This window comes from Pocillopora verrucosa, chromosome 3 (genome assembly GCF_036669915.1).
Source record: "Pocillopora verrucosa isolate sample1 chromosome 3, ASM3666991v2, whole genome shotgun sequence".
In the NCBI taxonomy this organism is placed as follows: Eukaryota; Metazoa; Cnidaria; class Anthozoa; order Scleractinia; family Pocilloporidae; genus Pocillopora; species Pocillopora verrucosa.
This window is the reverse complement of record NC_089314.1, coordinates 26,714,581-26,736,664: the sequence shown is the minus strand read 5'-3', so window position 1 is coordinate 26,736,664 and position 22,084 is coordinate 26,714,581. Positions and strand designations below refer to the sequence as shown.

The 22,084-nt window shown below is 38.0% G+C and overlaps 3 protein-coding genes across 4 annotated transcripts; all 3 read left to right on the top strand.

Moving 5' to 3' along the window:
• Nucleotides 1-5,029: 5,029 nt before the first annotated feature.
• Nucleotides 5,030-9,497, top strand: LOC136279773 (procathepsin L-like). The gene is given in 7 exon segments (XM_066163924.1): nt 5,030-5,117; nt 5,120-5,214; nt 6,697-6,922; nt 7,465-7,630; nt 8,192-8,298; nt 8,528-8,660; nt 8,996-9,497. Coding segments are annotated over 7 exon segments (990 nt in total). The 5' UTR covers nt 5,030-5,044; the 3' UTR covers nt 9,186-9,497.
• Nucleotides 9,498-10,436: 939 nt separating this feature from the next.
• Nucleotides 10,437-13,998, top strand: LOC131772287 (digestive cysteine proteinase 1). Its single transcript, XM_059088176.2, has 6 exons — nt 10,437-10,723; nt 11,119-11,344; nt 11,779-11,944; nt 12,547-12,650; nt 12,792-12,924; nt 13,763-13,998. The coding sequence occupies exons 1-6, from the start codon at nt 10,553-10,555 to the stop codon at nt 13,950-13,952; spliced, it is 990 nt and encodes a 329-aa protein (XP_058944159.2). The 5' UTR covers nt 10,437-10,552; the 3' UTR covers nt 13,953-13,998.
• A 7-nt stretch (nt 13,999-14,005) lies between these two features.
• On the top strand, nt 14,006-21,602 carry LOC131772274 (sorting nexin-16-like). Of its 2 annotated transcripts, XM_066163849.1 has the most exons (7): nt 14,006-14,260; nt 14,765-14,931; nt 15,877-15,960; nt 16,879-16,951; nt 17,752-17,827; nt 18,486-18,555; nt 19,059-21,602. In XM_066163849.1, exons 2-7 carry the CDS (start codon nt 14,821-14,823, stop codon nt 19,764-19,766), a joined length of 1,122 nt encoding a protein of 373 aa, XP_066019946.1. In that variant the 5' UTR covers nt 14,006-14,260; nt 14,765-14,820; the 3' UTR covers nt 19,767-21,602. The 2 variants fall into 2 exon arrangements, with proteins under 2 accessions (XP_066019946.1, XP_058944145.2); XM_059088162.2 differs by lacking the exon at nt 14,006-14,260 and having other exon boundaries at nt 14,705-14,931.
• Nucleotides 21,603-22,084: the final 482 nt, after the last annotated feature.

Here is a 22,084-nt window from a genome sequence, read left to right as displayed (position 1 = left end):
TTATTACTCTTGCGGAGATGTAAATGTATATTTTAAAAACCTATCCAAATGGCTCTTTTGGCAGAGTTAAATTATCCCAGTCAAATAATTTTATTTCCTTTATTTATAAAAATCTTTTTAACACAAATATATTATGCTCTCCCTCTCCTCCCAAGCCGCCAAAACTAGAGCTGATTTGGTTTTTCTGATGATTATGACCAAGAAATTTGTTGTTGACTTGGTAAAAGCCGGTTTGAACCAGTTGGCAGAACTACCATACTGTTGTGTTTTAAGAAGCTGAAACAGTAGATGATCTTCTAATATGTGGGAAAGGGTTTGTTTCCCTTCGTAACCATGTACACGCTAAAATCAGTATGCATCTACTTCATACTGTTCTCTACGCATTTCTTTAAGGTGATGACAAGGAGAACTGATTTACCAATCAAGTACTCATTTAGTCAGTGATCTTTTCTTCATTCTTGTGATCTAAAGCAACCGAGGGCTGATATTTTAAGGAGAAATTCGGAGCTAATCACTGGTTAAGGGTCAAGAGTGAAGTACAATTTCAAGAATTAATTGACCTGATTCGTAGAGTTTACACTCAAATTACTTGTCGTCATTAGGTGGTGTAAAAATTATTTTCAAATTAGTGTATGCCTAAACCTAGTTGATGCGCTGAAGCTGTTGTAATTGGCCATATTTACTCCCCAATGAAACCGCAGAATATGCCAGTAATATCCCCCGTCCACAAGCCAATCATACATTTTTAACATTATCTTTTTTGAATTGATAGGGAGTAGATATGTAACCAGAACCATACCGGTGGACATAAGTGTTATCTAACAGATACAGAACTTGTCCTGGTCACTTTTAGATTTTTTAATTAAGGATAGTGTGTAATTGGAAGGGCTTGACCCTCAAATAAATATGAATTAAAATGGTTGTCGTTTTTTAGCGAATGCAAGTCCGGCTGGAGAACGCTTGCCACATTTAAGAAAAAAATTTGATTTGAGGAAGGGGGCGGGGGGGGGGGTGTGGTGCTGAGGCATCCTCAAAACCTTGAGCTTTGTTGCAAGAAAGAACCCCTTCATGTCATATTCTGCCATATTTTTTGAGACAGTTAACTGTGTACATTATATATCGACCTCGGGGAATCTAGTGTGGCATCTTGAGACAGAATTCTAGAGAATTCGATTTACACGAACTTTTATCGCCCTCCAAGAGCAAATTGGACACGGAAATTGCTTTAAACCATTTTGGAAAGACGGCATCTGAAACTCACGTGCAGCATTGCTGAATAACGTTCACATGATCCCCATCTTAAGTTCAGAAGGTAACGATGTATGGTTTCCTGTAATAACACTCGTGACAGACTTTAAATGTTTTTTCTTTTATTTTGATTTAACATGCCAATTGGGAGCTGGTCATTATGTTGGTTCCAAACAACCCGTGATGTGATGAATAAATGACTGTGACTATAGGAAAATCATATATGTTAACTGCGGATAAAGACGTGAATATGGTAGATGATGGAAGAGCACCGCACCGGTATCGCGGAAGTCATGGGTTCAAATCCCATACAGGCCTGAATTCTTTTAAGGTCTTGTTTTCACTACTGCTCAAGTAGTGTTCATTACTGCGAAGGTCACTTTCACATTGACATTTCCCTTCTTCTTGTGACGTTAATTTGTTATTCGGGGATGATATCGTAAGGATAAATGAGATGCTAGTCACTTTTTTCGGTTTTTGTGCGGTTCACTGCGGTTTGCGGATTTTCCGTTTTTAAGCACTTGGTTTCGGTTTTCGTAAAAGACACTAATGCGTTTTCGGATTTGGTATCCGATGCGGTTTTCGGTTTTTGCTATTTGAGTTTCGGTTACTCTTTGATCTGAGTGCAATTATGCGCCTCCACAGATCTTGAAAAGCCGCGAAACCTCTGTATGCTCCACTTGTCATCACTGCATCGGATCGATTAGAGTGTTTATAACTGGGATGTGAAAATTTATCGGTTTTGACGGTTTGCATGCGGTTTTCGGTTTTGAACGAATTTTTTTTGCAGTTTTGCGGTTTTGGAGGGTACTCCTTTGGCAATGGAAGGGTGATGTCAAGGAACAAGAACAACCAGTGTGGAATCGCTATCTACGCCAGTTACCCACTCGTTATCTACGCCAGTTACCCACTCGTTTTAGAAACTTGAGGTTTTGATTCATTGATGAACTTTTACAATTTTAATCCATTTTTATTTCACGATCAATGATTGTATCCAGACTGTCACAAAGACTGTTCAAGAAGATAGAAAAATTAAACATCAAACATGTCGAGTGCATTGACGTTTCACCCATGTTTTCTTTTTCATCAAAATGTCGGCAATTTTTTTAAGCCGTCACAAAGCTGTTGAAGAAAAGAATTTAAAAAGCAAACGGAGAGCAGTAGAAAACAGTAGACATAAGTTGAAAGTTCATTAAATGAGGGTGTGGCTTTTAGTTTTCAAGAAGCCATTGACCATATATCCTGCTCCAATCAACGCCCTCCCCGGGAAACTCACGGGAATTTGACCGTCGCCCGTTCCCGGAAATAAAAATTTCAACCTTGGCGGGGAATTTGAACCGGAACCTGCAAGTCTTTCCAGCGGAATAAACGTGTTTTGTCTTTCAGTATGAAGGCGTTTTAAGAAAAAAATCACTTGCGTGGGCAGATAGCTCAGAAAAAAGAGTCCACAGGAACGTCACGGTCACTAAGTACTAATCTTGCTTTTCACAAGAAAATTGAAGATCAATTCTAGCGCTTGGGTAGGGCATTTGTACACAACTTTGGCCTTGGGGCGGTGGGAACTTGAACAAACCAATCGTCGTGCGCATCAATGTAAGTTCGTGACTCGTCGGAAGCTTTCGGAGCAATCTCACAAAATGACGCGAGAGAGCAGGAAATGTTCTCCTTGCGCCCGCGACAGGTTAAGGACACATCTCTCTTAGGTCATATGAGAGAAAGAGATATGTCCCAAGAGGAAAAAAGAAGATATAACGTTTGAGTCCATTTGCCTTCGATGTAAGTTTCGTGTCAAAGAAATGGAAGCATTGTTCCAAGGATATAAAGTTTGCATGAGGAATATAAAATTTCACGAGGAATGTGAAGTTCATACAGGAAATTTAAAGTTTGTAAGAGGAAAATAAATTTTGTGCGAGAAATATAAGCTTTGTACTAGCAATACAAGCGATAGGAATTATAAATGTTTGTTCGCTCCCAGCATATTTTTTTGCAGCTCAGTTGGTGGTGGCACCCTACCAATTTCTGGAAATTCGGGTTCAAATCCCGTCGAAGCCTGAATTTTGTTCAGGTTTCCTTTCTGCAATTTTTTTAATTGTACCTCACCTGGGAAGAAAATTTTGTTTAACTTGTATGGGACCCGAAGGTCAAAAAGTTATTTATTTTATTAAATAGTGATATAGAGTTTGTGCAAATGGTGGGCCTTACGGGCCATCATTAAAAATAACACCTTAAATAAAAAATAAGGATGAGCAAAGTTCTGAATAAGGATCAAGAACAAAACACGTTTAAAGAAAGTGTACATGTGATGTGAATCATGGGCGGCTTGTGCATGGATCGTGCCGTTCCATGGGTGTAATAATAGCTGACAACATCCACAGAAAAACCATCTCTAAATAGAGAACTCTTTAAAAATAAATCCATGACGGCATGCTTAATTTAGCAAAATGATATGTTCATCGTTTTGCATGACGTCCAGGTTATTTCTTTTTTTTTTACCTTGCTTGCTTTTTATAGTAACTTCTCTTCAAGTTGACCTCCTCGCTCTTCTCCTACAGTTCAGTGGATCTTACTGACCAAATAGATTGCAGAGATTTCAATAACTTTTTCCGTAAGCGGCTACCGATGGTATAAACCCGAACACATTAGCCTACTCGCATGCTAAACATTTGGTGGTCAGAGGTCACCAAATAATGACGACCACACCGTTGACAAGAAGCCAAAATCACCCTGGCCTCAAGATTGCCGGTAGGCGGCTTCTAATGAAACCGCTGAAATTGGGATAGTGATCTAATGAAAAAGTAAAAGTCATCTAAATTTTTTCTTTGTTGAAATTTAATGAGATTTTGTATTCGAGAATGGTTGCAAATTTGTAAATTTTTATTCGATTTGGATAACCTGAGTTCATTTCTGTCGACTTCCAGTAATCTGGGAGAGCCCGAAACCAATCCCTACAAAAAACAGTTTTATGAGGAGGAAGGGGAGGGAGGAAAGTTGGTAGACATAAACTCGATATTCTCAGAAGTCGGCTGGCGGAGTTAGCTGCCTAATAAGAAGCAAGCAAGCAATTTTCTGCTGCTCAAATTGGCCCTTAAGTTATCTTAATAACCCCATTTGCTTTCTTAATAGTCAATGTGCTTTTCAAGAATTACGCTCTTCGTTATTTTTCATAATAGTATTACACTTGTGTCGGATGACAGAATTCTGTAAAACTGCTCTAAACTCTATGCGATAATTTTGACTTTTTCTTAGACTGAAGTCAATCGTTTTGACTGACATTTCTGAATATTAGAGTCCGTCAACAAGACCATAAATGGGGTTGCTTTTCTGTACAAGAGCGATTATGCATACTGTATTCATGTCTGTTTTAGGTCGAGTTTATTCTTGTCCACTTCGTGTCCCTGTTTATATGCCGGTTTGGTGACAAATGATGATTCAGCTGAAAAATCAAAACATGAGTGAATAAGGTAAAACAACAATCAGAACAGACTCAAATTGCATCATTTGGTCTTCAAGTGAACGCTCCATTTTAGCCGGTTAGATTTGGTTTCCATCTCATGCTTTTGGAAAACAAATCTTCTCAACTACAAGACAATAGAGTTCTGAATAAAGACATAAACCAACCCTACCCCCCTACCCCCGTTGAGATCAATTCGCTGAATCACTTAGATGTAGCCGTCTCGTGACAACGAAACTGATCCTGTTACCACGAGGATATCTCGTGACTTCTGTCTATAAATTGCTAGCGTTTTTTCCTTGTAGACAATCGTGGCCGTAGCTTAGCTATTGTTTAGTGGTAAAGATGAAGGCTGTTCTTGCAATTGTGTTCTGCCTGTCCGTGGCAAACAGCGCTGTGCTGAAGTTTCGCGAATATGAGAACAGTGGCAGGCATGGAAGAGCTTTCACGACAAGAGTTACCAAACAGATACCGAGGAACAAGCTCGTTATGCGATCTGGAGAGACAACTTAAGGGTATGTCATTCACGCATGAAATATATATATTCTCCTTAAAAGAGGCAGTTCTTACTGCCAAAACCATTCAATAAACCTTGCTAGATTCATCGGCGGCGCATAGATTTCACCACAATTTTATCTAATATTTGTGGTCGAGTGAACTAGTATGCCCCATGCAGTAACGCTTCAGTGCTTATTCTGATTTCGCAGTATTTATTCGCCCTACGGTAAATTGACGAGAAGTCGTTTTGGTAGACTCAACCAAAATTCAAACAGCGATGTATATCTCAGAATAAATATTTGCTGTCATGGTTTCTAATATAGTACAAGTTTATGAGTTTTGTATTTTGTACTCATTTTGTATTCATTTTCGCGCTGGTTCGTAACAGTTCATCGTCCTTCAGCCGGCCTACTCGTGCGAATGAGTCTATTGTAGTTAAGGCATGATTCAGCTATTTACGCATGTTCTCTTTATCATGCCCAACTCTTGGCCTTGCTCAATAAATCTTGCGATTATCTGCGTGATACTTTTGTTTCTTCTAAACGGGAATGCCGTTCAATAAACGATTGATCGCCTATCCTCGTTCCTGGCACCGAAAGCTCTGACGTCATGCCTCAACTAAAGCCGGCAATCTTTTATTCCACCTTAGGACCATTGTGCTCAAATTTTATTCAGTTTTGACCGAAAGTTGCATATCTCAATAAATTACGTGCATTTTCGAATTCTTCCCTATGATCTCTAGTTTATTCAGACCTGTAGTTCATTAAATGCTTTCTTTGAAGAAGCCTATTGTTTCCTTTTGTAACAGCAGTTTCCGGTGTTACTTAAAGGGTTGCCATGTGTCGAGTAAATTAAATTAGGATACGCTACGCACTAGCTAGTGACAAATTGCACATCACGATCTATGCTTTCCAATCTCAAAAACTTTCGTCTCCGCCGAACCTTGAATCTGGTAATTGCGAGCGCGCTTAAAATACCCAAAGTAATCTAATAACCACAAAATGTCGATCACGTCGACTTCAAGTTCCGCTCGCGGGAGAGCATATGTTTTCAGATAACGTTTCATTCTCGAAGGAAAATGTTGCCTAGTCACATAATTGCTTATGTCTTGTTTTCTTTTGTCGTCTTTCGTGGTCGTTGTAGTCTGCGCTATTCTCCATCTTCACAGCTCGATTGTGGTGCAAAACTGATTATTTATGCAGGCTTCTTCAGTTGACTGACATTTTCTTCAGGATCAACGCCTGCAAAGTGTCAAATCTGATAGCTTTGACGCTTGAAAAAAAGTTTCCCAGCTGCGAGGTCCTACATTTAACATTTGAAATTCGGTAGTTTCAGATTTTATGACGATGGTTCCGTTGCAGGTTGCAGTGAAAGGGCGTTTTATTTTAGCTCAAGAAATAATTTCACAAATAGCAACATCGCTGTTAGAAAAGGTATTTTGCCTTTGTCTAGTTGCTTTCATTTCTCTCCTCTAAATGATTTTTCTTTGTTTTTTGTAGAAAGTTCAACAACACAACTCCGAGGGACACTCTTACACCCTGGCCATGAACCAGTTCGGTGATCTGACAGTCGATGAATTCCGATTTTACTACCTGGGACTTCGCTCTCACTACTCCAATGAGACTAAACGTCAAGGATCGGCCTACCTACCTCCCAGTGGAGTAAGCCTCCCCCCCACAGTGGACTGGAGAACTAAGGGATACGTTACCCCAGTAAAGAATCAAGGTAAGTTTGATCGTGTCTTTTTTTTTAAGTTAGCTCCTTCGACTTTTTACCTTAAAGCTAAATTTCTTGTAACAAGTCGTATTTTCTGTTTACTCACCGATCTGTGAAAGTCCTCTTGATGTCCCTTTCTTTTTCATTTAGCTTCATTCGCTCGATTGACCTCATCGCTTAATGTCACAATCATCTGATTTTTCATTCACGAGGAAAAACAGCAAACGAAAATTTAGCCTTTCCTCGCAATCCTTGAATCTGTTGCAAACTCATGAAAATGAGGAACTCTGAACCTGTCCAATTTTTTGCAGAAAAAAAAAATGTCTGCACTTCAGCTATAGGTGCATATTCCTTCAACTAACCATTTTTCAATATTAGGGAATCAAAGTTTAAGCCCTTTGTAAACATTTTCAACTTGGCATGGAAATTTATGTATTTAGTAGATAATCATGTATCTACCACAGGAGACGTTCGTGAAATTGTGGACATTTAAAGATAATTTTCGCATAGATCATGTTGGTGATTTGTGCCTATTCTTTGTTCTGTTTCAGGTCAGTGTGGTTCTTGCTGGGCTTTCAGTACAACAGGATCACTGGAGGGACAACACTTTAAGAAAACAGGAAACCTTGTCTCACTCAGCGAACAGAATCTGGTTGACTGCTCAACTAGCTATGGAAATCACGGTTGTGAGGGAGGACTCATGGATTACGCCTTCCAGTAAGCGGCGAAAACTGAATATTTCTCACCCTTAAGGAGTTACTTCACAAAAAATACTGTTCCTGCCGTTAATTTAATCACAGTTCAGGGCCTTTTCCACCAAACTAATCTCCGCGTAAACTGGGAATTATCAAAGAAAATAGTGTACAGCCTGATATCCATATCTGATATTTTTTTCACTCCGTTAGCCGATGTGCATTTCCTTTTACATTACTGGAAAGAATATGATGCTAAATTAAATGAACACCCTCCGGCTGATCGAACTGTCCATTATTATTTCCTGTTTGTAGAGTAATATACTGAGATTGTGATGAGAATCTACATGTTAATCCTTTCTAAGAGTTAATGGGTTATGACGTGGTTGTCATCAGCTGAATCGTGGCTTGAGATTACATCATTGAATATTCTAGATAATCACGGAAAATATCCTCAATACAGTTTTCTTGTTTTCCAATCTCGGATTTGCATGAAAACGGTAAAAAATCTTGCGTTTCTAGCCATGTAAGCTTTATCTTTGTATTGAAGAGTTCTTATGCTGTTCATTACTTTATTATTTTTCAGGTATATCAAAGCTAATGGTGGTATCGATACCGAATCTAGCTATCCCTACACAGCCCGCGATGGACGCTGCAAGTTCAAAGCAGCTGATGTTGGTGCTACTGATACTGGTAAGGGAAAGGCAACGAATCATCATCGGCGGTTCGTGATGATTCTCGAACAGCCGATTGAACGAGAGTATGCCGATGTTTGCCATCGATGTTGCGCAGGACTAGATAAAAAGTAGAGATCTTTTCTCAATCATTATATTCAGGTCTTCGTAAGGCGCTTTATTTATCAATTTATTTATTCATGTAATTTTTGGTTCAAAAAATAAGTCTATGGTGGCGTTCCTGTTAGGTTACATGGATGTCAAGCGAGGAAGCGAAGCTGATCTTCAATCCGCTGTGGCCACAGTCGGCCCAATCTCTGTAGCCATAGATGCTAGCCACGGTTCATTCCAGTTATACCACAAAGGAGTCTATGACGAGCCGTAAGTACATTTAGAACTATTTTATGTGACAAGACCAAACAGCAGCTGCATAAGAGACTGGCACTATTAGTGCCATACCCTCGCAGACCTCTAGCCAGCTCGCTTTGCACGAGGCTTCAAACTTTCTTGCGGACGAAGAAACGTTGGTCAGCGTCAAAAGTGAAGACTTGCTGCTCGTATGCTAATATTATGTATTTTTTTCATGTATTGTTTCTTATAAAGGCCGTTAAATCACGCGATACCGACGCTTGAGAACTCGCTTCGATTTTCCTCATGTGACAGTGAACGTCATAAACGAAATTTAACATATTAACATCGTAAAATTTGCCTTACAGTGCCTGCAGTTCTACATTGTTGGATCATGGTGTGCTAGCTGTTGGTTATGGAACATACCAAGGACAGGACTACTGGCTGGTGAAGAACTCCTGGGGAAAGGGCTGGGGCATGGAAGGTTACATTATGATGTCCAGGAACAAGAACAACCAGTGTGGAATCGCTACCAGTGCTAGTTACCCACTTGTTTAATTCACGTGCCTGTAGAGTGGACCACAATCTACTCGGCTTTTTTACTTCAAAACGTACCCCTTTGAATTCAACATAGTGTAACACGCACAAAAAATAGGAGCAAAATTATTATGAATTTGTAGGATAGGTAGTCCAATCTCGCTTGGCGATTGTAGAAACTGAACGCAAATTTTCTTCCGAAGTTCCAATGGCATGAATCAGTCATGTATTTGAAAGTTTTCTTTTTTCATATTTTATTTTGATGATGAGTGTGATTTGCTCTATTTTCTTGTTGTTGCACTAAAGTGAATTAAATGAATGGATTTTATTATAGTTGATCTCTTGACTAAACGCATTTTCGTCTTACTCCCGTTTCCCCCCATTATCTTTTTAGACAATGCACTGTTTCCTCCTTAACGTCGAGCCCCCATCCCCCCCCCCCACCCTCACCTTTAAAACGTTGTCGTAGTGTTTAAAAAATTCGAATGAGACGTCGGTGAAGAACCCTCCTATGTTGAGAAAAGAAAAAAAAATTGCTTGTCGCCTGAGTCAATCAAAAGACAAGACAATCTTAAAATAGTCATGCTGTTAAACCTTTCCACTATAAGATCAGTATCCAAGTTCTCCATACTTTTCTGTTTAATTCCTATGGCACACAAAAAGAGAGTTCGTCAAACAATCTCGACATCGATTTTTGATTCAGAGTGATATTGCTGGGAGGAATTAGATGCGTTTCATTCTTAAGGGATCAAAGGGTCCAGAGACTACCAGATAACTGAGACGATAACTTTCCCATAGCTGCATGAGACCAAACTCGCCAGATCGGTGATAAAAACTGTGGTTAGAAAAGAGAACTATTCCATCATTTAGCCGAAACCTTTTACTACAGGGACAATTAAATAAACCCTACAGGAGCATCCAGGAAATGTCCGGTGAATTACTGCCGATGCCTCAGGCGTCCATGTGGACGTGACATGCATAGCATGCCGGACTAGGTGCAAGTTCAGTTGGTTTGCCTGTTTTTTTTTTCGGTTCTGAGCTCCTAAACCTTTTTCGAATTTCGAATTTCCTCAATGATGACCCAGATAGCCTTTTACCGAGGCTGCAAAGCTATCACCTGAAGTGGTCTGAAATCCTGGCTGGATTGCCCAAGAAGAACGTTTAGTGTTTACATTTGGGAGTTTTGCTGACAAAAATCTCGCGTGACAGGGTAGCATTGGTTTTTCTCAGGTGTCAAATTCCATGCGTGACACAATTACGAAAGGTCGGCGAACAAATCTCTAAGGATCTGCAGACCCCGTAGTCGCTGTCTGATTCAGTCCCAAAGTTTTATTTACAGACTCTTGCTTCATACCATCTAAAAATCGGACCAGATATTGTGAGGTAAAATGAACTACTTGTGCGTTTTTCTGCTGTGCGCTTCCTTTGCAAACTGTTTGAATCTATCGCCTGCGACGTACAAGCGGCACTGGCAGAAGTGGAAGTCTTTTTATGGCAAGGAATACGAGTCAGAAATTCATGACAATGCACGCTTCTCAATATGGCAGAACAATTTAAAGGTGAGATGAATTAACATTATAAATATAGAACACGAAATCCTAAGAAGGGGTTGTTGTTTTTTTCCAATAATGTACGCGAAGATAATCACATGACAAACTGAAGGGTCGAAGAACCATCGGTGATACGGGGGGGGGGGGAGGGGGGAGATGGAACACTGCTCGTATCACGCAAACCTTAATTAAGTAGATGATTTTTCCGATTCAGCTTAATAAAACATAGTAAAGATTTTCACTGCTCTCTCAATTCTTAGGCATTATTGATCAGGTGAACACTTCCTGTGTTGCTATCTGCAAACAAAAATTAGTGAGTAGGCGCCAGATAATCCAAGTGAGCGACTAGTAACTTCTTTTGAAAAATAAACTGTAAAAGAAAAAAATATTAATTTTTCTTTCAGTATATTTTAAAGCATAACTCAGAAGAACACTCCTACACCTTGGCCATGAACCAGTTCGGTGATCTGACAGTCGACGAATATCGATCATTTATCCTGAGAGTTGGTTCTCATTTTCCAAACGAAACAGAACGTCGCGGTTTTACCTCTCTTCCTTTTAGTGAACTGACCCTACCCCCCACGGTGGATTGGAGGACGAAGGGATATGTCACTCCTGTCAAGAATCAGGGTAAGTTTTGAAACTTCAAGTTTGTTGGTTTCCCTTGATTTCACGATCGCGTTGTTTTTCTCGGTATCGGCTGCCAGTCGAAAAAGAAAGCAAGCACAACAGGTGATAAGAACAACAACAAAAACGTTGCACAAAAAATGTTTGTATACAAATTGAAGGTCGGATGTAATTTGGGGTGGCACTCTTCGTTCTAGTATTATTGAAGAAAAAAATTGCATCGGTCTCACAACAAATCAAATGCGAAACAAAAACCAAACGCGGCTTGGTCACAGACGTGTTACTGCTCTTGAGGCAGTCTGCTTTTTACTTTGTTTTTTTCTCTGAATTGTCATTGGTTACCAATTCAACCCGCTTTTTCACACGTGCTCCACCTGATGTAGCTTGGCTGCGTTGCCACAATTTGACTTTCGTTTGCAATTTTTTTTTCCTGCTAGGTCAGTTGGGTGCTTCATGGGCGTTCAGTGCCACAGGGTCACTGGAAGGACAACATTTTAAGAAAACAGGAAAACTTGTCTCTCTTAGCGAACAGAATCTACAAGACTGCTCTGGATGTGGCAAGGTGTCTCCTCCCTTGATGGGATTTATAGACTGTGCATTCTTGTAAGCCAACAAGGTTATTTCTTTCTCTTTGTTTCTCGCGCCGTCTCTGGTAACATAAATCCAGTGTTCGGTCGGAGGTAAAATTGAACAGTGAAGTTCAATTATCCTATTTTATTACATGCAGCCATGACGGTGCAAAAGATATTTGAGCCAGGCAGTCGAGGTTATTTTCAAGCCTAAGACGAGAAAAATTGACATATTTCGAGGTGAAGCAATTGAATATCGAACTAGCAAGGGATTGCGTTAGTTTTGCCGCGCTAACTGACTAGTCCAGAAACATTCCCCTTGCAACTACTTGGATGCAAAATTCTAAAAAACAACAGTAACTCGGTCGTCAGAGATTTTCAGACCGCCTTTCCGATTGGTTCTTTGATGTATTCTTCTCTGATTGGCTGTCGCTATTACTCTAGTTTTGTTTCACGACACTCAGTGTAAGTGCGCTCGAAACATTTGATATCAAAATAACGGCGCATCGCGAATATAGCATATGTATTCAGCTGCAATTCGACAGGCACTTTTGCGTCTGTCGGTTCTAACGCTCGTGGTTAACAGAGTGGTTTTTCAGTTTCATGGAGGAAGCCGAGTTTTAATTACTCTTTCAGATATGTCAAAGAAAACGGTGGCATAGACACCGAAGCCGGTTACCCGCATCCATGTCCAAAGAGTTGTTGCTTTGAAAAAGCTTATATAGGTACCACCTGTACTGGTAAGTAAAATGCACAGATCGTGGTTACGAAGATGTCTGATGGTTATCGATGAATTTACGAAAGACAGGCCAAAGAAGAGTGGTTTTTATAATGACAAATGTGTTTATTTTTCTTTCCCTTTTCTTCCCTGTTTCAATCAGGTTATGTTGATATCCAGCAAAGAAGCGAGTTAGCTCTTCAGTCTGCTGTGGCCGAAGTGGGTCCCATCTCAGTGATCATCGATGCCAGTCACGCTTCATTCCAGTTTTATCACAGTGGGGTGTACAATGAACCGTAAGTGATTCATGATAAAGTAACACAGCTCTCATTTTAGCTTATGGCAGGAACTGTCCCTTATTAAGATGTTATAAAGTTTATAATATCTCGCCCCCATCTATGTACTGTCCGTTTGTCAGTTGATGAGCTGTTCATATCAGGATATGAGTCTGTCAGTCAATCTAATTGTCAGACTGTCTGTTCCTCGGAGTTCAGTTTGTTTGTAAGTCATTCTTTATTTCAATGTCAGTAAGTCAGTCAGGGTTTTTTACCTGACTGGCGTTCTTCCCCTTTGTTGTGTTTTTTGCCGTTGATCAATCTGCCTATTTTCCAGCCTGTCAGTCAGTCATTTAATCCGTCTGTTTGTCTGCTTGCCTGTCTTTCCGTCTGTTTGTCTGTCTGTCCGTCTGTCTGTTTGTCTATCTTTCTGTCTGTCTGCCTGTCCGTCTGTCTCTCTATCTGTCTGTCTGTCTTTTATTCTGACTGTCGGTAGGGATAAACTAGTCCACTCCAACTGGCTGCTGGCGCAAGCGGCAATTGGCAAAATATTTTTCGCAATTTCAAAAATTTTCCTGGATCATTTACGAAGAATCTTGGATCCCAACTAACTTTTGGGTGTTTCAGAAAAAATGTTATTTTGTAGACAATTACTTAATCGGGGTTTGTCTTGAGATAATTTTTTTTGAGGATTTATTTTAAAAAGAGAGTTTCAATGTATATTTTTGGATTAAAAAAATACTTTTGGTATAAAGCCGCGGTTGCCTCCTGTCGTAAGTCAGATCTTTTCTTTCATGGGTGTGAAATCGAAAAATTCCTAAAGTAAAAAGAAACCATACCAAAATTTATGTTATTTCAGTGCCTGTAGCAGTTATCAGCTGGACCACGCAGTACTCGTTGTTGGTTATGGAACTTACCAAGGACAGGACTACTGGCTGGTGAAGAACTCCTGGGGAAAGAGCTGGGGCATGGAAGGGTACATTATGATGTCGAGGAACAACAAAAACCAGTGTGGAATCGCCTCGAGCGCCAGCTACCCTCTTGTTTAATGGAAACCTGTGAAAGACTTAAAATAATGGATCTGCAATTTTTTTTATTTTTTTATTTTCAATAAGCGACCTTTAGTCTTCAAGAGTTAAAAAAAATTAAGTTAACAAAATATGAAACAGGAAAATTACCACTGTTACAGTTCTGAGAAATAACTGTTCTGATGGACTTTCTCAGCGAATTACATATCTTTCCGAGGGTAACTTTCCTCCGTGATTCACCAGTAGAGGCGTCATTAATTTTTTTGCCTGATTTTTGCTTTTTTCAGGCGTCCGTAGCGTCTTCCTCTCGCTTGTGAAGCGTTCAAAATGTAAGGGACCAGCATGCTCAAGTTTTCTTTTTTATTTTGCGCCTTCACACTCGATCAAAGTGACACGCCTTTGGCGCTTTACACGCTATCTCCTGAAAAGCGCGAAAAACAAAACAACTCTGGTAGTGAGGCAAACACTAATTAGCCTCAGTTTTTTTCGCGCCTCGCTCCCAGAGTTCTATGCGAAGCGCTTAACTCGCGCAGTACTTACACATATGAAGCTTTACAAATAAAGAAATAACTAAGTAAAGGAATATAACTGAAACTTTGAAATAGATGAAACCTTTAATAATATTCGTCAATTGTCTTCCCTTTTTCAGTCCATTTACTTATTTGTTAGCGCTCAGGGCTTTTTCCGAAACGGAAAAGTAAATATTAGTGCAGTGTCACGCATGGGCGAATACAAAATATCTCTCTAGGTTCGAGAGTAATCTGGGTCTAGCTTAAATAACGGAAGAAAAAAAATCATGGCGTTGGATGGTCAAGTGACTTTTTTGTCAACAGAATCGTCATGGGATCCTCGGAGACCAAGAATTCCAAGAAGAAGCCCGAGGTTTAGAATGGACGAGGATGATGAAGAGAAAAGTGGTAACGAAAGAAATCAATCAAATATGGGAATGAGAGCACCGATTATTGGTTATGAAATAGTAGATAATCGTCAGAAATTTACGGTACGTTTGGGCATATGACCTGTTTATATTGCTTTGATTTTCATTTGTATTCTTGATGGATTAATTTTCTTGATTAAGTTTAGCTGGCTCAGATATATGATCTATAAGAGTAAAGAGAGCATCGTTTCGGCACTCGCTACTTTCTACAGAACCTGATACTTTTCATTTCCTGTAAGTCACTCGTACTCGTGACTTTGACCTACGACATGTTCAGCTTTGATTTAATGATGGCCGAACAAAAAGCGCGAACCTAAAAAAGTGTTCGGTGTTTTCTCCTGAAAAAATTGTTAAAATCTCAATTAAAATCTCTCTTATCAAAAACTATGATGGAAGATTATGATGTAAAATGGATGTGAGCTTAACTGTACACTTGATGTACATTGTAAATCAATACGCACGTTAATGTTTTTCTTAACAATGCAACTTCGTGAAATATTTGAAAATGAAATAAGCTTCGGTTCAAGTAAACTGCGTGAAAGCACACTTATGTTTTTATTGTCAACAGGTGTCAGTATCCCTCTGTATAGAAAAGAAAATAACTTCCAATGAAAAAGTTTTTTTTTTAAGTTTGAAACTGATTTGAGGAATTTAAAGCACTAAAAATGAACCCAATGTAAGTGGATATCAACATGAAAATCTGATGAGTGAGTCATGGTGGTATACCCTCTTGGAGAAATCCAAGTTGTACTCCTGTTGAATCAATTATCAATTACCCTATAGAACCACTTGAGAAAATCAGAGGTTGCAGTTATGCTAGGGATGATCACTGAGAATAGTCTCCAATTCTTTCATTAATTTAATGTATGCGTAAATCTAAACATGCTCAATAATTTTACACAATGCTCAATACTAGCACAATTTGTCATTATTTCCAGTCAGTCTTCCTACCATTCTATCATGATTTGTTTCAAGACACTTTTTTGGATTTTTCTTTTTTTTCGCTAGGTTTACAAGATTGAAGTTAAAAGTCAAAATAAAAGTTGGTTTGTATTTCGCCGTTACACTGATTTCACAAGGCTAAATGAAAGGGTAAGTGGTGGAGTTAATCCTTTATACCCTAAAATCAGTATCCATATTCTCCATACTCCTCTTTATGTATTCCCTTTAAAACTGACATGGAGAATTTGTTTAACAATCAAAGCCTCTCAGGATGGCAATAATTTCCTTTGATTTTATGATCTTATAAATGATTCAGTAGAATCGCTGTGGGGAGAAATTAGATGTAGGGCATTAGTTGGTTGTAAAGAGTTAGTAATGCAAAACCGTAACTTGCAGAGGGGAAATCGAGACTGACAGTCAACATTAAATCAAAGTGTGTGGGTTTACCACTCATGGAGATATAAGCTAAGGCCTGAGTATGAACACCATACCTCTTGAAAATCTTACCACATTTCAGATGTAATGAAAATTTACTTATCTCTTTGACTCTCATGAGTGACCAAGACAGAATTTCTCCTTACAATATCAATTCAATATCAAGCAGATAAGTGATGAGAGTAAAGAAGACTATCAATTTGGGAATAATTAGTTGATCCAATACTAAATTCTCCGAACTAACATTATAAGAATTGTATGACTGACAGTAAGGAGAATTATAAATCTGATCTGGGGGTTAAAGGGTTAATTATGATTGGGCAATTGAATGTGTAACATGGTCAAGTGAAAAAAGCAGACTGCTTCTAACAGTGGATCAAAACTAAATCAACAGGAAACTAATAAGATCCAGTTTGATATGGGCAGTCAATAGGCTGAGCCATTCCTAAGCAAGATTGTAGTCAGGTTTGGAGGGAGGAAACATTTTCAGATTCCTGCAAAGTGTTCAAATGGTTAGTTGCAAAGAAAAAAAAGTTATTAAAAGAAAGAATTGCTTGCTGAAAGTGTTGGGGGACACTTAATTATGGTTTAAGATGGTGGATAGTTTATTATTTAGTTATTTTTTATTTACAGTTGAGAGATGCTTTTCCAGAGTTTCAAATCAGGCTTCCTGGCAAACGCCGGTTCAAGGACAACTTTGATCCAGGTATAGCAGATTCTGAGAATAAAAAAAAATTGGAAGAATTTTTAATGTATAGTTGTGTTGTATAGTGCATAGAATATAGACATGATATTTAAATTCCATATAATCAAATTTTTTAATACTAACAAAGTAAACAAAAAAACTTATTTCAAATGTGACCCTGACCGAGATTATCTGTAGGAGTTGGCAGCCTCCAAAATTTTCTTATTTTGCAAGGATCTGCCCAGTTTTTAATGTGTCCATTCAGTTATGTATATCTAAGGCTCAGTTGTTCAAAGGTTGGATAAAATCGTAGTGCTCTCTGACATCTGAATTGCATTGTCAACAAAATTTATTTCACTATCGACCAGATAGAGATCTGTCAAGTGGGCAGCACTACCCACTTTTGAACCCTTTAACTCCCAGAGGTGATTAACATGTAATTTCTCCTTATAATATCCATATATTATCCAGCAAACTGGTAATAAGAATACTCAAACTTATCAAGTAGAAGTTGTTATCTTGATCTAACACCAAATTCATGTAACTAACTAACAGGGAAATGTGTAGCAGCTAGAGGGGAGAATCTACAATCAGATCTTGGGAGTTGAAGCGTTAAACAACAGGGGCTAGATGCATAAATTATATATTCATGCTGCTTGTACTTACCAGTAAGTAAAAGCTCTGAGCATCCAACAAAGATTAAGTAAAAGTAGATAAAGAAAAACTGCTAACTTGTTTTCAGGATTAGAAGTACCTTTTATAAATGTTTTGGAGGTTACTAGGAGAACCTTTTAAATGTTATGTATTGTATTTGCTTGCAGCATTCATAGAAGACAGGGCAAGAGGATTGCAATTTTTCATCAACAATATGATGAATCACTCTGAAATATGTAACAGGTATTGTTTACTCAGAGTGCTATTTGTATGAAACTATTTCTGTGTTTTACCCCATTTCAAACTGTTTTAAAAAGTATTATTTCCCTGACAAAATTTAATGCTCATGTAATATATGTATTTTGGCTCTTTTTGAAGAAACAGCAAAGATCATTAAGTTATTTTTCAGCACTTTATATTCCCTTAATTTATCTATAGTACCACATAGTATAGCATCTAAACAAGTTGAACAGGACATAACTGACTAATAATGTAATGGCTACATTGACACAGGTGAGGTAAATATGGAAATTCTTCCTGGTCATAGAAATGTGTAGGAATTTTATGTTCAATTTGAATTGTGGAAAATTGAAATTCTGACAAAAAAATTCAGCAAATATCAACTGGTGTGTGTGAGTGTGTGTGTCCATGGTATAAGACCCTAATTATCCTGTGTGAATACGGAATGAGTGGCTGTCCATCTTTCTAGATCCCTATGGTTATTACAGGTGGCCTGACCTCCTATTTGTCTCAGTCAAATATATTTTATTTTTTTAAAAAACCGTTGTAGATGTAATAACATCAATTTCAGTTTTCTTATCTCATATTAATACCATCACAGGAAGAAGAGGTACTAAATAAAGATGATTATTGAAATAACCAACTAAGTTATTGTTTGTAGTCATGAGGTACAAGAGTTCTTCTGCCTGAATGATCCTCCTGGACCTTATGACAGCTTGGAAGAAAGCAGAGTGAGTTGGAATGATTAAACACTTTGATAGGATTTTATTGACAAGTCAGTTAATTAGTAGCAAAAACAAGATGCTGAAGCATTTAGCAGTGTCACATTTTTTGTAATGTGGAAATGGCTCACTTTTTCTATTTAAACAATAATTTTTCAGTCTTTGTTACTCTTTGAAAAATACTTGAAGCTTTAAAAGGTTTATACTTTTTTAATGGTTTACTTAACACTTTAATTCAATCTTGTATTCATAGTTACTCTAGCCCTAGAATTTTAAACTTTTCACTCCCAAAATCTCATAAGTAATTGTCCTTGCTGTCTGTCTCACTTTACTTATAATGTTACTATAGGAGCTTGGTGTTGGATCAAATAATCATCACCTAGTTTATATTTTTTTTTATTCTTATCACCTGCCTCTTTGATATTGTATCAATGTTGTAAGGAGAAATTAGTTTCAGATCATTGCTGGTAGTGAAAGGTTTATAGTCTCTATGATAATGGTGTTTTTATTAGGCCTACTGTCAACACTTGGAAAACCAAGCTGAGGACTTGAAACAGAAGGTGGATGAACTAACGGCAGACCTCAAAATGACAAAATCACAGCTCTTACAAGCACGAGTGCAACAGGAAGCTCTTGTAAGTGCTCTTAGATCAGAGCGAACACTGAGAAAGCAAGGATTGAAAGGAAATGAAAAAGATTCATCCAGGACTGATGAATTGATAGAGAAAAGTGAAAAAATGGCACATGTTGATAGTCTAAAAGGAAAAGTTTGCCACTTGTTGTCAGATTATCAAACCAAAAGCAAGGGAAGGATGTCAAGTACCTTGGAAAATGAAACTGAACCTGGTGAAGATCAATCATTTTGGGTGGGAAGTGTGGAGATTGCAGAGCATTCAGATGGAGCTGATAGAATGAGGTCATCTAATCTGGCCAGGCGGCTTTCAACTGAGCAGAGAAATCCTCGCACATCCACTCCTGTGTCTAGTCATAACAGCCCAAGCTGTCTGGAACCTTTGCAACAGGATAATCAAAAAGACCTTGGAGTATCTCAACAGACTGATGAAAAGAGTGAAAACTCAGAAGTGAGAGTAGGGGCAATAAAGGAAATAAATAACACTGAGGGAACTGCCAAACATCCATCAAACAGGAAGTCAAGAGATCAATCCAGTAAAAGAGACAGTGGAATAAGTGTTGATACCTCACCAACGCCTAGCACGTAAATTAATTTTATTAGGGGAATTGTAAGTTTGAGGTGGATTTTTGGAATCCTCATAGATTGTGTATTTGAGTGTAGTAGTACATTCTTCTAAACAGTCTGCTTTGTAGTTTATGAATTCCTTCTGGGGAATTCTTTAGTGGATTTTTAAGTGTAATTCTGCTAAGTACTGCCCCAAATGGAGCTAAGATGAAAAATTTTTAGAATTAGTTTTGGGTATTTATGCTTCTGGAATGATTTTTTTGAATGTGTTGAGTTGCAATCTTTTTCCTTTTCAGGGAAACTGAAATTTTCTTGTTTAGTTTGTATCATTTCTGTACAAAGCAGCTTTAAGGAAAAAAAAACCTTTTCCAATCAGACAAAAAAATGAAACTGGCATTTTTTTGGAGAGTTTACTACTTTCAATAAACTCTCTAGGGGTAATCAACACTGAAATATTAAATGCCGAATTATTTGGCAAATTCCCAGGCTTATAAGTTGCCAAACACTAGTTAGATTTAAATGTGCCTTAAAACTTGGGCTTCCAATGCAAAAGCTCAAGTTTAAAATTTGGTTGCAGCTGTAGTTTATCTTCCTAAAAGGCACTGCCAGCATTTCTGTGCACACCCTACTTATCTAAATAAAACGATCAGCCAATGAGCTTTAACTGCTCAAAGGATTTATTTTCCACATCAGATTGCAAACAATCAACATGATTCACAACAGTATTGAGCTTGCACCTAAACTTGAATTTGCTTTGTTCAACAATGCTTAGAAAAATAATTTTTAAGATGAAAATTCATGTGTTTAGGTGAGGAGTGATTAAAAGAACTCAAAAAAAGTCAATTAGAAGATGTTTTTAGTCTCACTGCATGAGATTGCTCTGAAAGCTCCCAACTGAAGAAAAATGTTTGTTTCATTTTTAACATTTTTTGAGTGTCAGCTGCCATTAAGATTGCAGTTGCTTTTACGATATAGTTTAAATTTTCTCTTTACAATTTAATGATGATGGTTAACTAGTTCCCATTGGAGGAAAACAAATACCTACAGTTCAAAACTCAATGAACATAGCCTAATGCATTTAAAGCTGCAGTATACTGTTCATATGCATTAGTTGCTATTATTGATTGTAGTTGAGCATAGCAGGAGCAATCATGGGTTGAACTATGAAAGTTTTAGGTTTTTAGGTTTGTAACTACAGCCATAGGCTTTGGTAAATAAATATATTTTAAGAGAAATATTGAATAGAGCATATGCACTTAAATAAAAAGCAGAATACTTGTTTCCAGAACAAAAGGAAATGTTTGTATGAATTAAAATTTAACTTCAGCATGATGGAATTGAGAAAGCAAAATGGTAGTTGAGGTTAAAATTGTTCTTTTATAATTTTTTAAACCAGTTTGATTTTCTTTGAGATGTGCTCGTTGATCTTCATTATTACAGGGTTGTCAAAATTAGGTGGCAACCATATGTTTCAACTTCTCTTGCTAAAACACAGTGGTCATTCCAAATGCTTGTGGCCTAATTTTCAGCATGGATGCACGACATCGATGGAAATAAAACTGGTTTTTTAGTGCTGTCCACCTTGCATCACAGTCTCTTCACAGCCCAGTTTTCATAATCTGATAAAAAGTAGAATTAAAGATAAACTCTTTTGAAAGAAAGGACATATTTATTTTCCCCTCAGCATCTTGGTAAGCATACACCAATTTTGGTATACTGATGCCATGTGCATATGCTCTATTATCAGTTTTTATTCTATTTTAATAGTTTATTGCATAGTTAGCTTTTAGTAAAGATTATAATACATTTTGTAGATCAAGAGTTCTTCAGGCATAAATAAATTAGCTGTTTAAATGGTCTTGTATTGTGATTTCAAAGTTGATGTATTTGGCTCTGAGTTAAAGAAAGACACTAGATAAGCAGCTCTTTGTGTAACAGTCCCGTTGCTCTGGTAAATTATTTAGTGCTTCTGCTGGTGAGGTAATAATAGTTTGATAGACAATGAAATTTAAAGTTTTCCTTACCATTCATTCAAAACTTGCAGGTGTAGTTGCTTTTACTCCTGATTCATCTGGTAGAGCTATCACCCAAAGATGTAAACTAGGATAGTAAACCCTTATACATTCCTTAGACTATCAGTGTTACCCAACTAACATTTTTTGGCCAGTGCCCTTTGAACTTAATGGTAAAATGTGCTTTGACTGTCCGGTCTGGCTGTACTTACCAGCAGGTGAGATGGTTGATTATACATGAGACCAGGGAGAGTAAGATTTCAGGGGGAGGTGGAGGTTTCGTTCGATTCTCGTATTTCATGTACGTGACATTTTGTCGTTTCGCCTT

Excerpts from the sequence above, each read along its gene's own strand:
- LOC131772287 (XM_059088176.2), top strand. The coding sequence starts at position 10,553 with ATGAACTACTTGTGCGTTTTTCTGCTGTGCGCTTCCTTTGCAAACTGT. Across the intron at positions 10,724-11,118 it reads TATGGCAGAACAATTTAAAG|TATATTTTAAAGCATAACTC; the intron begins GTGAGATGAATT and ends TTTTTCTTTCAG. Across the intron at positions 11,345-11,778 it reads CACTCCTGTCAAGAATCAGG|GTCAGTTGGGTGCTTCATGG; the intron begins GTAAGTTTTGAA and ends TTTTCCTGCTAG.
- LOC131772274 (XM_059088162.2), top strand. The coding sequence starts at position 14,728 with ATGGCGTTGGATGGTCAAGTGACTTTTTTGTCAACAGAATCGTCATGG. Across the intron at positions 14,932-15,876 it reads ATAATCGTCAGAAATTTACG|GTTTACAAGATTGAAGTTAA; the intron begins GTACGTTTGGGC and ends TTTTTTCGCTAG. Across the intron at positions 16,952-17,751 it reads CAAGGACAACTTTGATCCAG|CATTCATAGAAGACAGGGCA; the intron begins GTATAGCAGATT and ends ATTTGCTTGCAG.